Genomic DNA, 20,705 nt, shown 5'->3' on the forward strand with positions numbered 1-20,705 from the left:
ACCTTGAAACCCCAACCTGATGAAAGGGTAGGGTCTGGTGGGGTAAAGTGGTCATAAAATCGTAGGTTTCCAACTTAGGTGGATAATAAATGCAACAAATTATTTAAACACTTCAACTTTTTTTGTTGTTATTTTACATTGCATTATTAAAGAACACGGTACATTGAATTTTAGAAAGAAAAGTATTGATTTTAGTAGTTTTATAGAACTTTCTTTTTCCTATGTTTTTATGACCACTTTACCCCATGGGGTGGGGGAAAGTGGTCATAGCATGGGGTAAAGTGGTCATAGTTAAAAATAGATGCAAAACCTTTATGAAGAACCCTAATACTTGTATATTTCAGTTGTTTTTATAGTTACAAGTATATTCACGAGTACATGCGTGTATACACGAATATATACGTGTCGTGTTATACACGAGTAAACACATTCCTATATGAGTAGATACATGTATACATCGGATACATGCATGCACGTGCCTACTCAAGTATATACGTGTATATACGAGTATATAAGCATGTATACGTGATTACCTACAGGAGTGTATACGTGTCTACATGAGTACATACGTGTCACATGTATATACGTGTTACGTATATGTACGTGTCATGTGTTTATACGAGTATATACGCGTATAAACGAACATCATATGCGCGTCTGCACTTGTATCTCGAGAAAATACGTGCATACTTGAGTATATATGTGTATAGTAGACGTACATACGCATATATAAGTGTACATACGTACATATACGAGTATACACGAGTTAATTCGTGGATACATCCAGTGCGTCTTTGTACGTGTCTACTCACGTATATATAATATGGAAGCACGAGTACATACGCACGTACACGTGTAAACACGATTATATACCTGTATAGACGTATAGACGTACATTTACGTGTATACACCAGTACATGTATGTATACACGAGAATATACGCTTATATACATGTTGGCCTGCAGAGTGAATCGAAGCTCTTGGGCAAAATCAAACGGGTGTGAGAGGGGAGGATAAGAAGCAAAGAATCATTAGGACGTTATAATCACTGACGCGCTACATGCACACGAAGCCAGAAACTGATGGATGCAAAGCAGGGCACAAATTTGTTGCACAAAGATGATTTCACCTAACATTTTAGTTTTTAAGAAATACTTAAAGCAGTTGTTGAAAGTTACGGTCTGTAGTAGCTTTAATACACGTATCGCAACAAAGGCGCAGCGGCTGACGAAAGTTTTTCAAAAGTCTCGTTATTGCAACAGAGAGGGATCTGTGAATGCGACGCATGTATTACAGCCGAATTTCGCAAATTTCATCAATCGCTTTAAAACTTTCTTAAGTAATAAAATGTTGTGTAAAATTGTATTTGTGTTATATATATATATATATATATATATATATATATATATATATATATATATATATATATATATATATATATATATATTTGTGACTTTTTTTGCATCCATCAATTTCTCACTTTGCGTGCATGTAGCGCGTCAGCATTGTGTTTGTGACCATATTTCCTTATTGATTCTTGCTTTTTATTCTCTCCTCTAACACCTTTTAATAATTTGCTCAAGAATATAAACTCACCCTGTACATCTTTATATTATATTGTATGTGTCTACTCGAGTACGTACGCGTATATGCGTGTCTACCTGAGTATATAAGTGTTCTTATATATACGAGTATAAGCGAGCATACACGTGTATAGTAGAATGTATAGCTATATGGATTAAAAATACTTACAGATACCTAAATACGTATTTATTGGCGCATTTATGTGAATACGTATATGTACATGTCTACACGAGTATATATGCGTATATATACGCATATACTCGTATATTTAACCCCGTTTACTGTAAAAAAATACATATTAAGTAAAATTAATATGTATCTTCCTTATACCTAAAGATTAAGTGACATTAGAAGAACAATATTCGTTAAGCCTAATATTATGACCACTTTACCCCATCTTACTTAAATTGTTCTAAAAAATTATGTAAAATAGATTCAGCTAACTGCTAATGAGTAAGAGTTCTTGAGACATGTAGGAAGCTTCCTGTATAGTCAATCTGTTCCAAATTCTAACAAACAAAATATCCCAAGAATGTTAAAATAGGTGTTTAGATTTTAAAATTTTTCATATTCACGCAAAATATTTTTTTTTACCGAATTAAATTTTGCCAGTTGTAAAATTTCGTATTCAAAATGTAGTTTCTAACTGCCTTACTCTAAAGTAAAATTTTTACATTCATTCGAACATTTCTTTCCAAGCTATAGCCATTTATTTGACGTATGACCACTTTACCCCATTGACCACTTTCCCCCCACCAGACCCTATTGTTTGCGTGTGTGAATACAGAAGGTGGGCCCCTGCGCTCCGGGGTGCCACTCTCAGGAGAGGGGAAAGGAAACGCAGGATTCTACGCCTTGGACCGTTTGACAACGAAAATTTAGTGTCAGAAAAATACGTGTAAAACGCTAGCGACGTGATCTTGCTACGGCGTGATAAGACGTGCAAAACCGCCGGTAAGTTAATAGATATTAGATTCATTTTTACTACGAGAAGTAATTTATTTACTACGGTTATGATTTATCACGAAAAATCTTAATACTCTAGTTAAATTTCCTCAAAAAAGTTATAATCCAATTCAAAATTTTCCGCGCTAACAAAAGCTCAAAGAACATATAAAAAATAACAGGAAGAAATCTGAATTACACAAAAAAAAAGGAGAGGTCTGTGAGACCTAACGTACGGTTATGTCCTACCTTTTCACCTCCCCTGTTACGAGTTAACACTAACACTGCATGAGTAAAATTAAAATAAAAAAAAAAAAAATGTGCATTGAAATTTGTTTTGGATTTCAAATGATATGAGGAAAAATCATCAGATAGTCTAATGCTTTAAGGTGAGCCGTAGGAGTAGCTAAAAAATAAACTACTTTTAAACGAAATACTCTGCTTCATATTAATCACACATATCTTAAGGAGATCTTTTCCTTTCAAACTAAACTGCGTCTATGTTTGAAATTGGATTCCAGCGTGAATTCTATGAAAGTTAGATGATATTTAAATTGCTTTTTGTAAAAACGTTCGAAATGCAACCACTGCTGAACAGCTATTACATTATTTAAAACTCTAGTCAGAAACGAGAAAATGATAAAGCTGAAACAATTCCATTGGAATTTTAGATTTTGTACGCTATTATGTTTTACATGCTGTTTATTTAGGAAGGCAAGCTGTATTTCAATGCTGTTTGATTCTTAACACAATATTTATAACCTTTTCTGTGCTACCATTTATAATTTAAAATGTAATGTAAAAATAGAATTTTTTTAAATATGATTTAAGACTTTTGACTAAATGTGACTGAATACACACTTAAATTTTTGACTCTGGCAATAAGTTGATAGATCTGCACATTTACATTAAAACTAAACAGTCAATGTTTTCTTCAAATTATACTTTTTTGCTACATATTCTCGTACCGTAGGGCATAGCCAAGCAGGTTACCATCTAAAAGAATTTTTTTACGAATCCACCCTCGAAAAATTTTAAAACGCTATATTTTCCTTTCCAAATTGTTTTTGTCAGCAAGCATTCTTACAACAAATTACCAACTCCTTTTAAAACTAATCAAAATGTAGCTTTCGCGAAAAGAATACACGTTCATTAAATAAAAATGGTTAGGAAGTTTGCAAAATCCTTAAGCAAACGCTTTAAAACCATTCAGTTATTCTAAACATGTATAAATTTCGATTTCTTAATGAAACGCTATACAATATTTTAAAGTTTTTTTTTTTTTTTTTTTTACTGGACAACTTGCGATAGTTAACATTTTCAATTGTTGTAAAAACTTCCGAACGTGTTAGCAGTACTATTTAATAAAAAGAGCGACTCTGATAAAAAGAAGTTCGTTTTTGCCTACATGAGATTTGTTTGTACTTGAGTACAGGTTAAAGGTGGAGGTCGTAAATACATGGAGTTGTCTACCTGATCGTTTTGCTTCTAAATCAATAAGTTGACCCAGGACACTTCTAAAAAAATATGCACCCTACGTGATAAATATCAGCAGAAAAAAATGTAGTGGGTCACTAATGGCCTTTGGGGAAAAGGTCATTTGAAAAAAATTGTTCTAGTTCTTTTTTAGCTTGTTTTCTGGTATCTGCTAAAAACATTAGTGACCCACGGATTTAACTATACGATTTATTAACTTTACTATTAAGAAAACATATAACAGCATGACTTACTTTTGGCTCTAGTAGTAAAACGGTCTCAAACACATTAACTTATAAAAAAAGATAAGTTTCCAGTGTGCTCTGCAAGTTTGACAAGCAAGACACTTTTCTTGAACAGCGTTTATGCTCCGATTAGCAAACGCATTTTTTGTAAAGCGTCGCATATTTAAGGACAATCCCTTGAGCAATACTAATTTGTATAATTTGTACATCTGTTCAGAAATTATTAGCACTGAAAGAAAACTAAAAATGAAATGTAACAGAAAACACTTGTATGTGGGGGGGGGGGGGGGCAACCTACTTTTTCTGAGTGGAGTTCTTTTACTTCTGCTACTGAGCAAACAGAGCGAATGTGTGCAGAGCAATATCATTATTATAGGCCAAGCATTAAGAATTTAAGTTTGATTTCATCGTCTCAAAATTATTTCTTTCAACTTTTCAAATTTAGTTTCTTTTTTTTAATCAAAAGTTTTCAGACATAGCACTGCAAATATCATTATAGTTTTTTATCTGGAAAAAAATCCGTCAACAAAGGAGTTTAAGACATTAATTAGTTGGAAAAAAATAGTATTACGTGATATTTTATTTGGATGCAACATTTGAAACAAACAATAGAGAAATAAAAGTGTAAAATATGAATCTATTAAAACCGGTCACTCCTATTACAAATTTTATTTTATCCCATTCTTCCAAGTCTTCGAAAGTAGAAAATAATCATTTTTGAACTTTCCACACTTTAAACGTGATTTTCCACTTTGTTCTACACTTCTAGAAGCCCGCGAGAATATTATATGTCTACTGTAAAAGTAATTTCAATGCAAATGATTGCGCGGAAGCTTTTATTGAGAAATTCTTGAAGTTAATCATATGGATATAATAAAGGAATAAGGAAATCCTGCTTGGTAGGAAATTCTACCTTAATTCTACTCAATCTTCGATTAGTTGTATAAAACCAATTTTACTCAGCCATTTTTTTTGCCTGAACTTTATTTCTGGAAACTAAATATTTCTCAAACATATTCAATCAAATTGTTTTATGTCTTTAATTTATTTTAAAGGATTAACTTATAGAAAAAATTATATTTTTTGACAAAATAAGCTCTCATTTAACGAGAATTATCAAAACCGTGTGGCTAATCAAAAATGTTCAACCATGCTATGACGTTGCGAAATGTTTAAATTTCTACGCCAGAAACATGAATTCAGAAAAATTGTGTTCAGAAGTCGGTAAAATTTTAATCAAGTGAAATTCATGCAAAACAGGTGGATAATTATTTTTTGTTAAAAATTTTAATATAAAAGACCCATTTTGTTTAATAAAGGGAGAAATTATATTTGTTTATGTGCAATCGTTTTTTTTTTTCATAATCTCATTGCTCGTTAATGCGCTCTCTCTTCCATGTGCTTGAAAATGTTATTAGTGTTGTTGCTGTAACTAATCTAATTTGAAAATCTGTTGAACCTCACTAGCCATATTATGTTGATGCTGAATGGAATAGCTTAAGGATGTATGCTTTTTGTAGACCAGAAGAAAGAATGAAATATGTCTTTGTCTCATTTCGACTGTTTAACCCAGCGAAACGCTACCTATAAAATTGTAACTAATCTGCGTTCAGAATATTTATTATTGTTATTATTGGTTTAAAGCCAAATTTGCATTAATCCTACTTTTGGGTTTGTCATAATGATATAAAATTGTAGTATTTCATAAAAAAAAAAAAAAAAAAAACGAGCTGATCAGTGCATGACTTGACTTCCTTTCACGCCACTTTAATTATTACAGTACCTTAATGTTGGCATTGAAACACTTTAAATATTTGCACCCCTAGTTTGTCGTGAACCGGAGCAAAATAGTTTTACAGAGATTCGTTTTCCTATTTTTTACAATTTTAGCGTGATTCAATGGTTAATTCTCTAAATATCGCCAATTGCGCCAAATTGAAACCAGATTCGGGAAAAGAAATCATCAAATTTGCCACCAATTTCGCAATGTATCGCCAAGACGGCGACAAAACTTGGCGATCAAAAGCTTGGCGATATATTGCGAAGCGTTGACCAAATTATAACATCACTTGAGTTTGCATTAAAACTAACACTGATTTTCCCCCCAAAAGGTGTGAAATATCCCTTTTGGAACAGCCAAATGCAACTAAAATAGGAGGTGCATAACAAGACCTCACTAAGAGTATGCATACCATATTCCAGCTTTCTACGGCATACTTTTTTTGAGTTAGGAGAGATATATACGTACATACATACGTCCATACAGACGTCACGAGAAAACTCGTAAGAATTATCGGACGTCCATACGTCTAAAGGTGCAAAAGCACGTGCTGAAAAACAACTCAACATTCATTCGTGGGTTAGCAAAATGGAAATTTAGGCAGTGTTTGAGTTGAGTTTTTTTTTTCGTGAATACAATACTTTAATCGTTTATTTTAGAAAGGGCATAAGTCCAACGAAAATCCATTGGACTTATGCCCTTTCTGAAATAATCGATTCACTTTCTGTACTATGTAAAAGAAAGTAAAAAACAATACAGCCAGCTGTAGAATTTTTTTTAGAGATAATTTAATTTCTCTTTTTCGCTTTTGCATATCTTATAGGAACCAATGTGTGACCCCCCCCCTCTTTGTCGCCCATCTATCAACCCGACAGTCCAGCTTTTGACACACCCTTATTACCAAGTACTATTAAATCCATTGACGGCAAGAGTTATTCTTTGTTTACTTCAAGTGGGGGTTTGCAAAAGACAAAGTTTACTTACCCCTCTTGCCACGTCTTTTTGCATAATGGTGTAATAAATAACACTTATTGACAAAACTGTACATCGTACGATGTAAATTAAAGTATGCATGAACTGTACTACCGAATCAGTTTATGCCGAGTGTAAAAAAATGTTCGCAAAAAGAAAACATGTGATACATGCTAACAAAACAAGAATTATTTCAGTAATGCAGTGAAACCTGTGTAAGTTGACCACTTGCGGTGCACTACTTTTGTGGTCAACTTTAGGAAGTGGTCAACTTATAGAGGTTGAATTACATGATAAGATCTAATTCTGTGCCTTAAAATAGCGTTCAACTTACAAGTGTAGTCAACTTTACAGGTTTTACTGTATTTCCTTTTTAAAAAAAAACTATTTTTGCAATCGTCTTAAGTCATTAGTTTAATGTTTCGAAACCCGAAAAGGAACTATGAAAAACCCTGTAAAACTCATTCATTAAATGTGTACAAACATGTGTTTTATAATCTAGGGTCTGGTGGGGGAAAGTGGTCATACGTTAAATCAATGGCTATGGCTTAGAAAAAAATGTTCGAATGAATGTGAAAATTTTATTTTAGAGTAGAGCTGTTAGAAACTACATTTTGAATAAAAAATTTTACAACTGGCAAAATGTTATTTGGTTAAAAAAAATATTTTGTGTGAATATGAAAAATTTTAAAAACTAAACACCTGTTTTAATTTAGTTGCAAAATTTTGTTTGTTAGATTTATGAACAGATTGACTGCACAGGAAGCTTCCTACATGTCTCAAAAACTCTAACTCCTTAGCAGTTAGCTGAATCTATTTTGGATAATTTTTTAGAAGTTTAAGTAAGATGGGGTAAAGTGGTCATAATATTAGGCTTAAAGAGTATTGTTCTTCACAAATTTATTTACACAAATACAATTTTAACCAACGTTTCAGGTCTTAAGAGAGTTTTAAAGGGATTAATGAAATTTGCGGCCTGCAGCTGTAATACATGCGTTACAATCACGAAGTTGATCACTCTTTTGCAATAACAATACTTTTGAAAAACTTTCATCAGTCGCTGCGCTTTTTTTTGCGATGCGTGTATAAGAGCTACTACAGACCGTAATTTTTAACACCTGCTTTAAATATTTCTTAAAGTAAAACGTTGGGTAAATTCATCTTTGTGCAACAAATTTGTGACCTGTTTTGCATTCATCAGTTTCTGACTTTGTGTGCATGTAGCGCGTCAGCGTTCATAAGTTCTTTATGATTCTTTGCTTCTTATCCTCCCCTCTCACACCTCACTCCCCTTAGATTTTGCCCAAGAGTTTGGATTCACTCTGTAGGCATACATGTATATAAGTGTACATACTCATGCTTACATACATGTATTGGTATATACACGTAAATGTACGTATATACATCTATACAGGTACATTATCGTTTTTACACGTATACATACGTATATACTCGTGCTTCCACACATATATACGTGAGTAGACACGTACAAACACACGCAAGATGTTTCCCCGAATTAACTCGTGTATACCCGTATATGAATGTATATACACATATATATGCGTATATAGTCTACTGTACACGTATATACTCAAGATAAAAGTGCATGCACACATGTAATGTTCGTTTATACGCGTATATACTCGTATATGCACGTGACATGTATATACTCGTGTAGACACGTATATACTTGCGTAGGCACGTTCATGCATGTATCTGAAGCATACATGTATCTACTGATGTGTGAACGTGTTAACTCATGTTTACACGACACGTATATACTCGTGCATACACGCATATACTCGTATACACACTTTTAACTATAAAAATAAAACCGAAATATACAAATATTAGGGTTATTTTTTATGGTTTTGCATTTATTTTTAACTATGACCACTTTACCCCATGCTATGACCACTTTCTCTCACCCCATGGGGTAAAGTGGTCATAAAAACAAAGGGAAATAAAAGTGTTATAAAAGTATTTAAATCAATGTTTTGCCTAAAATTCAATGTACCGTGTTCTTTAATAATGCAATGTAAAATAACAACAGAAAAAGTTGAAGTGTTTAAAAAATTTATTGTGTTTATTATCCGTCAAAGTTGAAAACCTAGGATTTTATGACCACTTTACCCCACCAGACCCTATACATTTTGCAACTAATGCTGAAATCCAAGATTTTTCTTTTTGATCTCACGAATAACTTTATTTACCAAAGTAATTTTTTTTATTTCAAATTAATGTTAACCTTGATGATTATTGTTTCATTTAGCTATTTTTTTTATTCATCCACTTACTATTATTTTTTTTCTTTTAAAATGTTTTTTCCTTTTAAATAGGTGTATAGCTTTCCATCCAAATCCAAACGAATGAGTTTTATCTTTATTAAGTTTATTTAAACACATTGGTACCAATCATTTTGACTAAATTAAATATTTCTTTTAACCTCACAGTCGAACATAACACAACAATCTTTGAAGCGGCTTCAATTGTAATGCAGAAATTATGCTCATAACCTGTATCTTTAAACGAGTAGTGTCTCTCTCATCTTTAATCGAAAATTTTCTGATTCACTAAATCATCTAAACGCGTCTAATTAACTTTCTGCAAGAAATTAATTAGCCACATGGAAAATCATAAAAATGTCAAAAGCTTAACTCTAAGCTTTGAAATTAATTGTATTTCAATTGAATTCATTAAGGTATTTTAAGCGCTGTTTGTTTTGTTAAAACATGTTAAATATTTCCGCTTGCTTTCCAATTGATATGCTAATTTATCTGATCTGTATGAAGCTGCAGACCGTAACGAATGTCTTTTAGAAGTTGCAATTTCTAAACAAAGATATGTTTTCAATTTACAATTTCAAATTTTAATTAATTTCTAGCGGTCATTAATGATTTGCCAGAAATGAACTGTAGCATACGGGATCTTATTACTGCGATTTCTGCTAATCCTTTATTAAAGCTGCAATTTTTACATTACAAAAGAAGATGCAATCAATTCGTTCAGTTTTTGTTATTTAATCCTTTAAATATGTTTTTGACAGCCTTGAAGTTTTGTTAAGCTTATTTTACAGCTTGAGCAATGCGAATTATATTATAGTGACGCCAAATATGCAATAGAATGAGTTTAAAACATCTGCAAAAAGATAATGAAATAAAACGAGTTTTTTTTTTAAATTGCAGTGTTACTCAAAAAAAAATATATTTGAGTTTTTTTAGTAAGGATCTGTTATTAACTATGTTTGCATTCCCATTGCTTCAACTTCAAGCTTTGCGTATTTTGTTGTAGTACGTATAATTGAACCACACTACGAACTTCCTTTTATATATTAGTGGCAAACTGAAATCATAATATATTAGCATTTTTTATTTAATATTAATTAAAATATTTTTCCTTTTTAACTACTTTAAATCCACCTGCCTTGTCTAGTGGTCAGGGAAATCGGACTGCGATGGGGAAGTCCTGTCCTTGTTTTTTTCTTTGCGTGAATGTGTTGTTGTGCTGTGAATGGTTGCCTACCCTATAAACGGGTCCTTATGGCATGTGTGTACTATGGAAGTTGAACTTCACACCAATTCACGCTACAGTAGGAAAAGTCAAGCAGCGCACCCCAAATTGCCAGCCTAGTTGGCATAAGACGACAACAGCAACTACTTCAGTGCTTCAGTTGCGGATCCACGGAAGGGAGGGGGAGCAATTGGGGCGATCGCCCCCCCCCCCCCAAAAAAAAGGCTTGTAAATTTGTGCAGCATAAAAAATATCTACAACTGCATTTTTACGACTTTAATTCCAAAAAATTTGAACTATTGGAGCTTCAATTTCGAAAAAATTGCAGTATAAGATTCCTTGAATCCCATCCCTTTACCAAATGTTACCAAAGTCATCATACAATTTTATATTTGACTCCAGTTCCAAAAAAATTCAGCGGAAAGACTACAAAACCCCACATTTTCCTAGCATCAAAACAAAATCTTAAACTATGTTTTTGGAGCTTTAATATTAACATATTAGAGGGGGAAAGTTTTGAACCTCATGCATTCGCCTAATGTCTTTAAAGAGGATCTTCAATTGCGTTTATAGAACTTTAATTCCAAAAAAATTCCGGGGGAGAGCCTGCGAGCCCGAGTTCTTTCCTTATCAAATGAAGATCCTCTATCAGTGCATTTTTGATGCTTCAATATCTCAAAGTTGAGGGACAGCTCCTGGCCCCATCCCTTCCCTTAACGCTAGTACCAAAGATGGCAAACAATCGCGTTTTCAAAACTCCAATTTCGAAGTTTCCGAACCCTATTTCATCCCCCAACGTCATAAAAGCGGCCTACAACTGCGTTTTCAAGATTTCGGTTCCGAAAAATTACTGGAGAGGAACCCCCAAGTCCTTCATTTCTCATCTTTCAACATCATTCAAAGATCGTGTGAAACTACGGTTTTGGAACTTCGTTGAAACAATTCTGGGAAAAAATTTTGAACCCTTTGTCTTCTGCTACGTCATCAAAGGTGGACTACAATTGCGTTTTTACGACTTAAATTCCGGCCATTTTCCCGGTGGAGATCCCCCGACACCCCTTGTTTTTAGCATCATTAAAGATCTCTAAAATCGCGTTTTTGGAACTCTAATCTCAAAACACGATTGGGGAGAATTCCTGAATCTGATCCTTTCCCTTCAAGCCACCAAAGATGCGAACAATTGTATTTTCGAAAATACACCCTTCAACTTTAAATCAATTTTAAATCTAAATTTAAAGGAAAGGAACCTCTTTTCCTCCTATTAACCACCAAGAAGCGTCTAAAAATACGTTCCTAACAAACATTTTCGGGGGAGAGCCTCAAACTCTCCTACTAATGCGCAAATATTTAACAGCTCAACCAAAAAAAAAAAAAAAAACATTACTGTCTTCAAAGTTTATTTACAAATGCAATTTTTGTATTTCATTATTTTCGGTACGAAAACTGGTAAAAAGAGATGTCATCTTGACACTGTAACCTTTCTTTTATAAGGAAAAAATACAGTTGAAGACCTAAATGGCTACTGAAAAACCTCCATGAGTCCTCAAATGAATCAAAAGTTTAAGGGTTTCATTTGGATATGTGTGTGGATCCAGAATACTAATAAAAATTCTCTTTTTTTTTTCAATTTTTCATTTTTGTTACTCGAAACACTTAACTTTCATTCAAACTCTCTGAATCATATACATTAGTCAAAAAAAAAAAAAAAAAAAAAAAAAAAACATGCTTTAGTTCTTAATTTAAAAAAAAAAAATTAATTAATTTTTAACCCCCACCTCCATTATAATGAATTAGTCATTCGCCCCTCCCAACAGGATCGTCTGGATCCGCCACTGAACTACTTAAGGCAAAAATATAAAATATATTCACATTTTGGAAAATCGACCCATTTTCGGAAACAGCGGGATCTATTTTAAGGTACAGTAATGTCTTTTAACCATATCATTTTTAAGTATGAACGATAGAAGAATCAATTTAGGCTACTAAACATTTTAAACAAAAGAAATGTTCGAGAAGACTATGCAAAAGTTAGGTTAGTAGTACTCACGCATTTCTATCTGAAACCGAATCGACTTTTATAGTGAAAAATTGTTCCATGCAATGTATTCATTACTTATTGCACCGTCATCTTCACCTTTTATAAGGAAATAAAAATAACTGAACTAACAGGAATGAAAGAACAAAACAATATTGTTATGTCTTGGCAGAGTTTTTGGCTTTCTTACTTACCATATGTATTTGCTTCCTTATCATAATGTTTGCTTTCCTGTGCCAAAAAAGGTTTTTTTTTTTTTTTTCAAATGTTATAAAATATTCTTTTAAGATGTTCTGTAAACGATGTTAGTATGAGTGACCCAAGTTTTTAAAAACTATATTTTTATATTTTATTAAGAATTCAATGTGCAAGGCATAACAAAAATATTGAAAAGATCCTTATTTACATGCATTAGATTTTAGTACGCAAAACAAAAAAACGCGATACAGTGGTTTAATTTTAAAATTACAAAAAAAAAAAAACTTGAAACGATATAAGATAAACTGAAGACGTACATACAAAAGGTAGAAAACACTCCTTATTTTCCTGCACTGAAACAGCGAATGTCATAATAATAATAAATTGAACTTTAGATTAAAGTGAAACAAGTTTTTTTTTTAAATGGGTCCATGTTTCCCTTAACTTTTTCCTCACACTGTTTCATTTGATACAATTTTTTACATACGTCTGATGCTTAAACCTTTTTTTTTCTTTTGGTTGAAGATTGTGGTGATGATTTAAAAAAGATTAATTTAGACGATTTGGACGCATTTAATTTACTGGGACACAAGCTGAGAAAGAACAAAAAATCATTTCCAAACATAAACTTTGGATCAGAAAGTTGCATGGTCCGAGGAGCTTTTACTACCTGTACGATTTACTTATCTCGTGTGTAAAAATTGTCTTATGTAAAACAATTAGCATATATGGTGAAAAAAAATGAGCTGTTGTGTGCATCACATGACTTCCTTTTACACCACCTTAATGTTATTTTCCCATTATTGGCAATTTTAATGTGATTCAATTAGTTTACTCTCTAAATATCACAAACAGTGGACAAATTGAAACCAGATTAAAAAAAAAAAAAAACCTCCAAATTTGTCGCCAAGTTGGTGACAAAACTTTTCGACCAAAACCTGGTGACAAATCGCCAAGTGTCCGCAAATTATTAAACCACTTTATTTTGCATCGAAATTAACAATGATCCCCCCCCCCCAAAAGTGCACAAGACCCCTTTAGATACACCCGAATGCAACCAAAAGGGGAGGTTCACAACTAGACCCCACTAGGAGTCTGCGTACCAAATTTCAATTTTTTAGGACACACCGTTCTTGAGTTATGCGACATACATACGCACATACGTACATACATACGTACATACGAGAAAACTCGTTGTAATTAACTCAGGAATCGTCAAAATGGATATTTCGGGCGTCTATATGTTCTAAGGTATATATGCACATGTGGTCGGGTCGAAAAAAAAAAAAAAAAAAAACTCAACATTTATTCGAGGGTGAGCAAAATGGAAATTAAGGTCAATTTTTGAGTGAAAATTTTTTCGCGAATACAATACTTCTTTTTTTTTTGTAAAAGGAAGTAAAAACATTTCCTCAACTGAAGACGATTTTAAAGAAATTCCGGTTAATCAAAACTAGGAAGTTTTAGGCATTCCTAGTTTTTCCCCAGATTATGATGATCACATAAAAGTACTCCCTTGTGCTTGAACTGAAGAAAGTCTTTGTGAGTACAAGGCTTAATTTAGACAAATCGAAACTGGTTTTCAAAATAAAAAAAAAAAAATATTATCTGAGTAAAAATATCAGAACGATAAATCACACACAGTAGTAATTCTTTATTTCCCAAGAGAAGCTTTAGTTGATTCAAATTTATGTTGAGCCCCACATATACACAAATGTACGTATTTACTAGAAAGAAAAAGAAAATGATTTAAACATTTTTTGCAGCTTTTTTATTTAGTAAATTATAGAATCAGCACCGTAATACTGATGTCCAGCTGTTTTCGAAACTACGTGAAGACAGCTCTTTGAAATTGAACATTTATATATAACAGCTGTAACATCTTTTCCGCGGCATTTATATACGTCCGTATGGTGAGGAAAACTTCTTTTCTGAATCAGTTTCTTCTTTGATTTTTTTTCCCAACAATTATACAGAATGTAGTACAAGTAGTCAGTTCATAAATAGGGTTTATCTTTTAAAGCTTTGCATCTTTTAATTATATTTAACTATGATCAGTTCTTTGTGTACATTTATTAAGTAGAGTTACCCCATCATTATTAATTATAATATTTTTTAATTTTGTAACTCTGGTATGTACACTGGTGTAAGAAATTAAGAGAATTTTCAGATTTGGTCAATTATCTCCAGAACTACTGAACCGATTTTAATGAAATTTGGTATGTACATTCATTGAAACAATACAAAACAAATAAGCATCCAAAATTTAAAATACATAAGCATGATCATAAATAACACTCGTTAGAGTCGGATGGTATGAAACAGGAATTGCAAAATTGAAAAAAAGGGGGGTTAGTAGGGGATACGGTTCTCTCTAACAGACATGTAGGCCTCGCAGTGTGACTCCATACTTGAAATAAAGCAGTTCATGGGATCCTTAAGCAATTATATCCACTCGTTCCACAACGCCGTTCTCAAGCTATGGATGGTCCCCGGAGGGGTGTTGCGAGTTGCTATTGCCCTCCTGAGAGCGTTCCAGACATGTTCTACAGGATTGGAGTCTAGAGATCTACTTGCCCAATCCATCGAGTGTATATCCTCCCCTTCCAGAAATTCGTCGACCAGAAGAGCTGCATGTGGTCTTGTGTTAACATCCATTAAAACTAACTCGGGGCTAACAGCGTCCCTCAAGAGGGGATCTTATTGCTCCAAGACCACATCCGTATGTCTCGCAACTGTCACAGAGTCTCTCTCAAAGACATGGAGGGGTGTGCGGCCATCCAACATGATGTCATCCCAGAACGTCAAACCACCATTGCCAATATGGTCGATTTCGCGGATATTGGAAGGCAAATAGCAAGTCGTTTCAGCTTAAACGACTATTCTTGTCCTACGTTTACATGGATAGACGCAGGAACCTGCTACCTACCCTCCAATATCGGCGAAATCGACCATTATGGTGGTGATGGTTTGACAGTCTGGGCAGGCATCATGTTGAATGGCCGCACACCCCTCCATGTCTTTGAGAGAAGCTTGAACCCCCTTTTTTTTTAATTTTGCAATTGCTGTTTAATACCTGCCGACTCTAACGAATGCTATTTATGATCATGCTTGTGTATTTTAAATTTTAGATAGTTATTTGTTTTGTATTGTTTCAATGTATGTACGTACCAAATTTCATTAAAATCGGTCCAGTAGTTCTGGAGATAATTGACCAAATCTGAAAATTCTCTTAATTTCTTACACCAGTGTATTTCCTAGACCGATGTTTAAAGCACCAGACTAAAAATAATTCCTTTGGTGTCATTTAAGTCAAATTTTTGGAAGTTTTAAGCTTTCGTGTTGTTGTTTTTTTTTTTTTTTTGCAACTAAATTACCAGTTGATACTTTTAACGATACTAATAAACATTATATTTTTTAACATAAAATGATATAGTTATTGCTGTTAACTGTTCAATTTGTTAAAATAATGTACTTCAACAATATTTTTGAATGCAATAGAGCCGGGTTTTTTTCCATAGCTACAAATTTAGTTTTTGTTAAAATAAAACACCATAAAGAAACTGCGATAGTTCATAAAAAATATCTAATTTCAGATACCGTTACACAGGCAGTTAACAAGAAAACAATTTCCATCTGTAATTTAAAAAGATAACATTTCAACATTTTTCTCATAATACAAGATGCACAGATATTTTTTTAACGATGTACATGAACTAAAAACTTGTTTTATGGATTTAAATTTTCTATTGAAACTAACCATACTATATATTTTGTATTCTCATCCTACAAAAAATTAAAATTTTCAAGAACATAGTTCACTGTCGCATTCTTCTTCGGAAGAGTTAACTTCAAAACCAATTGAAAACAAGAGAGATGCTGAAAACAAGCATAGTCGGAATAAGATTTATTCTTGAATATACATGTATATGTTTACAATGTAAAAAGCGACGTGTTGTAAAATAAGTGATTTTTGTTGTTTTCCGAATACCAACTATCGTGAGGCAGACTATGCGTTATGCCCCATTCTTTACTTACAAAAATCGAGCAATGTAACAAATAAGTTAGCCACTGATGATGTAGATGAACGCGATAATATCGAATACTTACAGTTAAAAAAAAACTCTGTTATTTAGCGTGATTCTCCCGCGCAATTAAGTGTTAACGTGTATTAGCTGTTGTAGCTGGAATACTCGTATGTTACACATGCAAATTCCAGTTTTTTTACAGAAGATTTCTTTCGAAATAGTTACACTTAATGCTTCGCTTTTGTTTAAAAGATTTATCTTATATGCATACTTTTGACAGCTTCCTGAAAACAAGAAGAAAACTCATAGTTCTTTTTTTGTATATATATATATATATATATATATATATATATATATATATTTTCATTTGGATGAAAAAACAGTACACGAGTATTGGTTAATGAAAACGACTTCATAGTTGGGCTTTGTTCTATTACTTGTTAACCCTTAAAGGAGTTGTGTACTTTGCTCCGTTGGACATATGATCCCATTGGACATAGGATGAGTTCAAAACTTTTTTTTTATCAATTATCGAATACAAATAATTTATTAAATACTTTTGTTCATGCCATCGAGACAATCGTATTACAGTGGTGATAAAAAAAAATTACATCACCCACGCCGCAAAGGAGAGGAATATCATTCCGACTGCATTCAACACACAGTCAAGCATCCTGTATCCCAGATGATTTGAGGATGTATTTCTGTTTAAGGAGTTGGTGGGCTTCACTTTGTGCAAGGAACAGTAAACGGTCAGGTGTATATTGGCATTTTGGAGGAGAAATTGCTTCCTATATACTATCCGGGATCACTCAACTTCAGTTCCAAGTGTCATTTTCCAGGATGATTCTGCTCCGTGCCATAAGGCAAAACAGGTACGTAACAATTTAAAAACCTTTATCTAGCCTTTAGACGTAAATTAACATGGGGGTTAAGTAATTTTTTTCTCTACACTCACACGCAGGTTCAGAAATAGAGAAACGCGCATAGCAGTTTGCCTTGGCCCGGAAGCAGCCCTGATCTACGTAAACAATTATCGGATTCCTGCTGTTAAATGTTTATTTCATAAGTTTTGTAGAATTTCACACACATTCATCGTTAATCGGTCGACCAAGCCTATAATTACAAATTCAAAACACTGGATTAATTTATCATGATTTTAAAGTATGGAAAAGCTTACAAATTTGTAAATAGTATATCAACTTCTGGCGGCGATACAAACGGAATAACGCTGTGGCATTGATTCAAGTATACCACCTGAAAGTCTCCAAGAAATATCAAGCCATAATCTCTGCAACTTGACAATACACCATTATTTCAGTATGGCTGCAGTTGCCTTCCAAGCATATGCCAAACGTGCTGTATTGGCGAGAGATTTGGTGACAGGACAAGCTACACAAGTACGTCGTAAATACATTGTTGGGAGAGTCTCACAGTATGTAATGTCAACGAGCCGTGTCTTGCTGATAAATTGCTCCTGGGAGACTTGATGGCATAGGCATTGCAATCAGCATGGGAATGTCATTCACGTAACTTCAAGCCATCACAATGCCTTGAAGAATATCTAAAGGTAACTATTTCTTCCCAGCAAATCGCTCACCTTGCTATCACACCTTGCGATAGCTTAGCCATGCCCTCACCGCCACAAGCCGCTCAACGGTAAGTTCTAGATTGGGTCACTAGACTGACCGCCTCCAAACACTTGTGCGTTGGTAATCAGTACTGAGATTAAATTTGCATTTATCACTGAAGATCTCGCCTCCAGGAGGACTCGACAATATTCCAATAGGTACTGCCTATACTGCAGGGTCAGTGGTAGACTTCTGAATGGTCGTCAAATCCGTATAACAGCGTAGGAAAGTCCTCTCAAAATGTTTTTTCTTGATACAACCGGATGCCTGGGAGGTGGTAAGTGATATCGAATGGATGGTAATGTCGTAAATAGTGCTAAAGTGGCCGCTGATATGATTGCGCAACCCTAGCTCTCATTTGTCTTCCTTTGACCCTATGATAGTCTACGACTATATCTTGTGATTTATTGTCACAAATATCGAGCAACTGCCACATCGTTCCCACCGAGTTGGCGATCGATAAGCCTGTTTGATCAACCTGCTTCTCCAAGCCCTACTATTTTCCCCTTCCCAAAGCCCGACAGCTGTTCCAGCTGTAGCCAGTTACGTCTCAACAGCAACTCTAGTCACAGTTTTCCCCCATCAAATAGTCATTTAATTGGATAACCCTACTGCAAGAGCAACCATGTTTAGAACACGCTCCCATCTTCGCATCTCATATGTGCATTGCACGCTTACCCTTATCCATCCGTATCGAAATTTAAATCGTTCGCATACATCTTACCAGATTAGTACAGCCCTGTCCAGTTTCATGATTATGATTCGACCTTTATTTTCGAAGGGAAAAGCTGTCCTCGATAATGCCACGTCTAGTAAGGTAATTTTTTATCATTAATTCCGATTGAAGGTGACATTCAAAACATTAAGGCACAAAACATTTTTAAATATTTTAATGCATACAAGGTCAAAATAGTACAAAGTTAAATGCATGTGCATGTCTTACTGGCAGAAAGATAAACATGTTACACACAGCACGCAAGTTGTGATCACAACACTCCACTGATGTCATAAATGTTTTAAATTAATGATTGATTGCTTCTGGTATTTTATACAGCAAAATAAACCAAAGAAAAGCAGTATATAAACAGTTTACATATTTTGAACACAAATACTAAACATTAACCTGTAAAATATTTAATATTACTAATCACAAAAAACTGTTCAACATAATACCACACAAATGATTCTTACGACTTAAAGATCTGATAAATGTTTGAAACATACTTTATCAAAATAAAACACTTTACAATGACGTTTTAAATGCATTTGCATCGCCCATAAAATATTAAACATTTTCTGTAATAAATAACGAAAACAACTTCCAGTACACAAACAAAAGCATAATCAATTCAGCCCAAATCTTAAGAGTTGGGTCTAAAAACTGTAGTTTGCAAATCCAGTTTTTTAATGGCTGAAGCGATGTGGTCAGAAAGTGAAGCTGTTGAAGGCAAGTCCGGATGAATATAGTTGTCCAAAAAGTAAGGTATTCCTTCTACGTTATCAGGAAAACCTTTAGGTAAATCCGCTCTAGTTCTTGGCGTAAATATAAACGTCTTCGTTTTTACCAAAAGCCTGAAAGAATGAAACGCATTAGTTAATCATTTATTGCAGTATGCCAGGTGTTTGAAATTAAGCTTCTTACTTATAATACGTATTAATGAAGAATGAAGTTACATATTTTTCTAGAGGAAACAATCTATATATAAGTTTATTACATGAAACAGTTTAACTGGAATGAAATACTTAGCATCATTATCGAAAAAACTAAGTTGTTTTCAACCTTTTATTTTCTCTTTGTATTGCTTTTTATCGTATTAAACGCCATTGTTATTTTTTTTCCATTATCCACTGTTCTCAAAATAAATAAATAAATAAAATGGCGATGAAGATGATGCAATTAGCTTTGAAGTGTAAAAATAGTTATGAACAAATGCGTTGCGTTAATTACCTGTGTTATCTATATTATTTTCACGTATGGTACATCCAATGAGATGATAATTAAACTTTGTATGACAGTTCAAAACTTTTTTTCGTTCTGAAGTAATCCACCAGGACAATCCCGTGCCTTTAATGTGAATCGCGCATTGAAGTACAATAGACCAGTGGTCTCAGTGCTCGCGTTCGTCTCAAGCGCCCCTTTTCATTTTAAAGGATAATTTATGTAGGTGACTGCGCAAAAGGCAATTAATGGCTGAGCATAAAAACCAGTGAAGTGATCAGATCCCGCTATTGAATACTCAGTTGAGGTACATGCAAAGAAGAGTAAACGTGTTTGTTTTAAGAATAAACGGTAGTAATGCT

General features: G+C 33.6%; 1 protein-coding gene across 1 annotated transcript in view; it reads right to left on the minus strand.

The window, feature by feature from the left end:
* Window positions 1–19,317: 19,317 nt before the first annotated feature.
* Window positions 19,318–20,705, minus strand: part of LOC129218922 (guanylate cyclase soluble subunit alpha-1-like) — a 144,092-nt gene continuing 142,704 nt past the window's right edge. Inside the window, exon 6 of the mRNA XM_054853242.1 lies at window positions 19,318–19,976. Within this exon, the coding sequence (XP_054709217.1) occupies window positions 19,766–19,976 (211 nt within the window). The 3' untranslated portion in view covers window positions 19,318–19,765. The remainder of the gene's footprint in view (window positions 19,977–20,705) is intronic.

The sequence above is a fragment of the Uloborus diversus genome, chromosome 3 (assembly GCF_026930045.1).
Source record: "Uloborus diversus isolate 005 chromosome 3, Udiv.v.3.1, whole genome shotgun sequence".
Classification (NCBI taxonomy): domain Eukaryota; kingdom Metazoa; phylum Arthropoda; class Arachnida; order Araneae; family Uloboridae; genus Uloborus; species Uloborus diversus.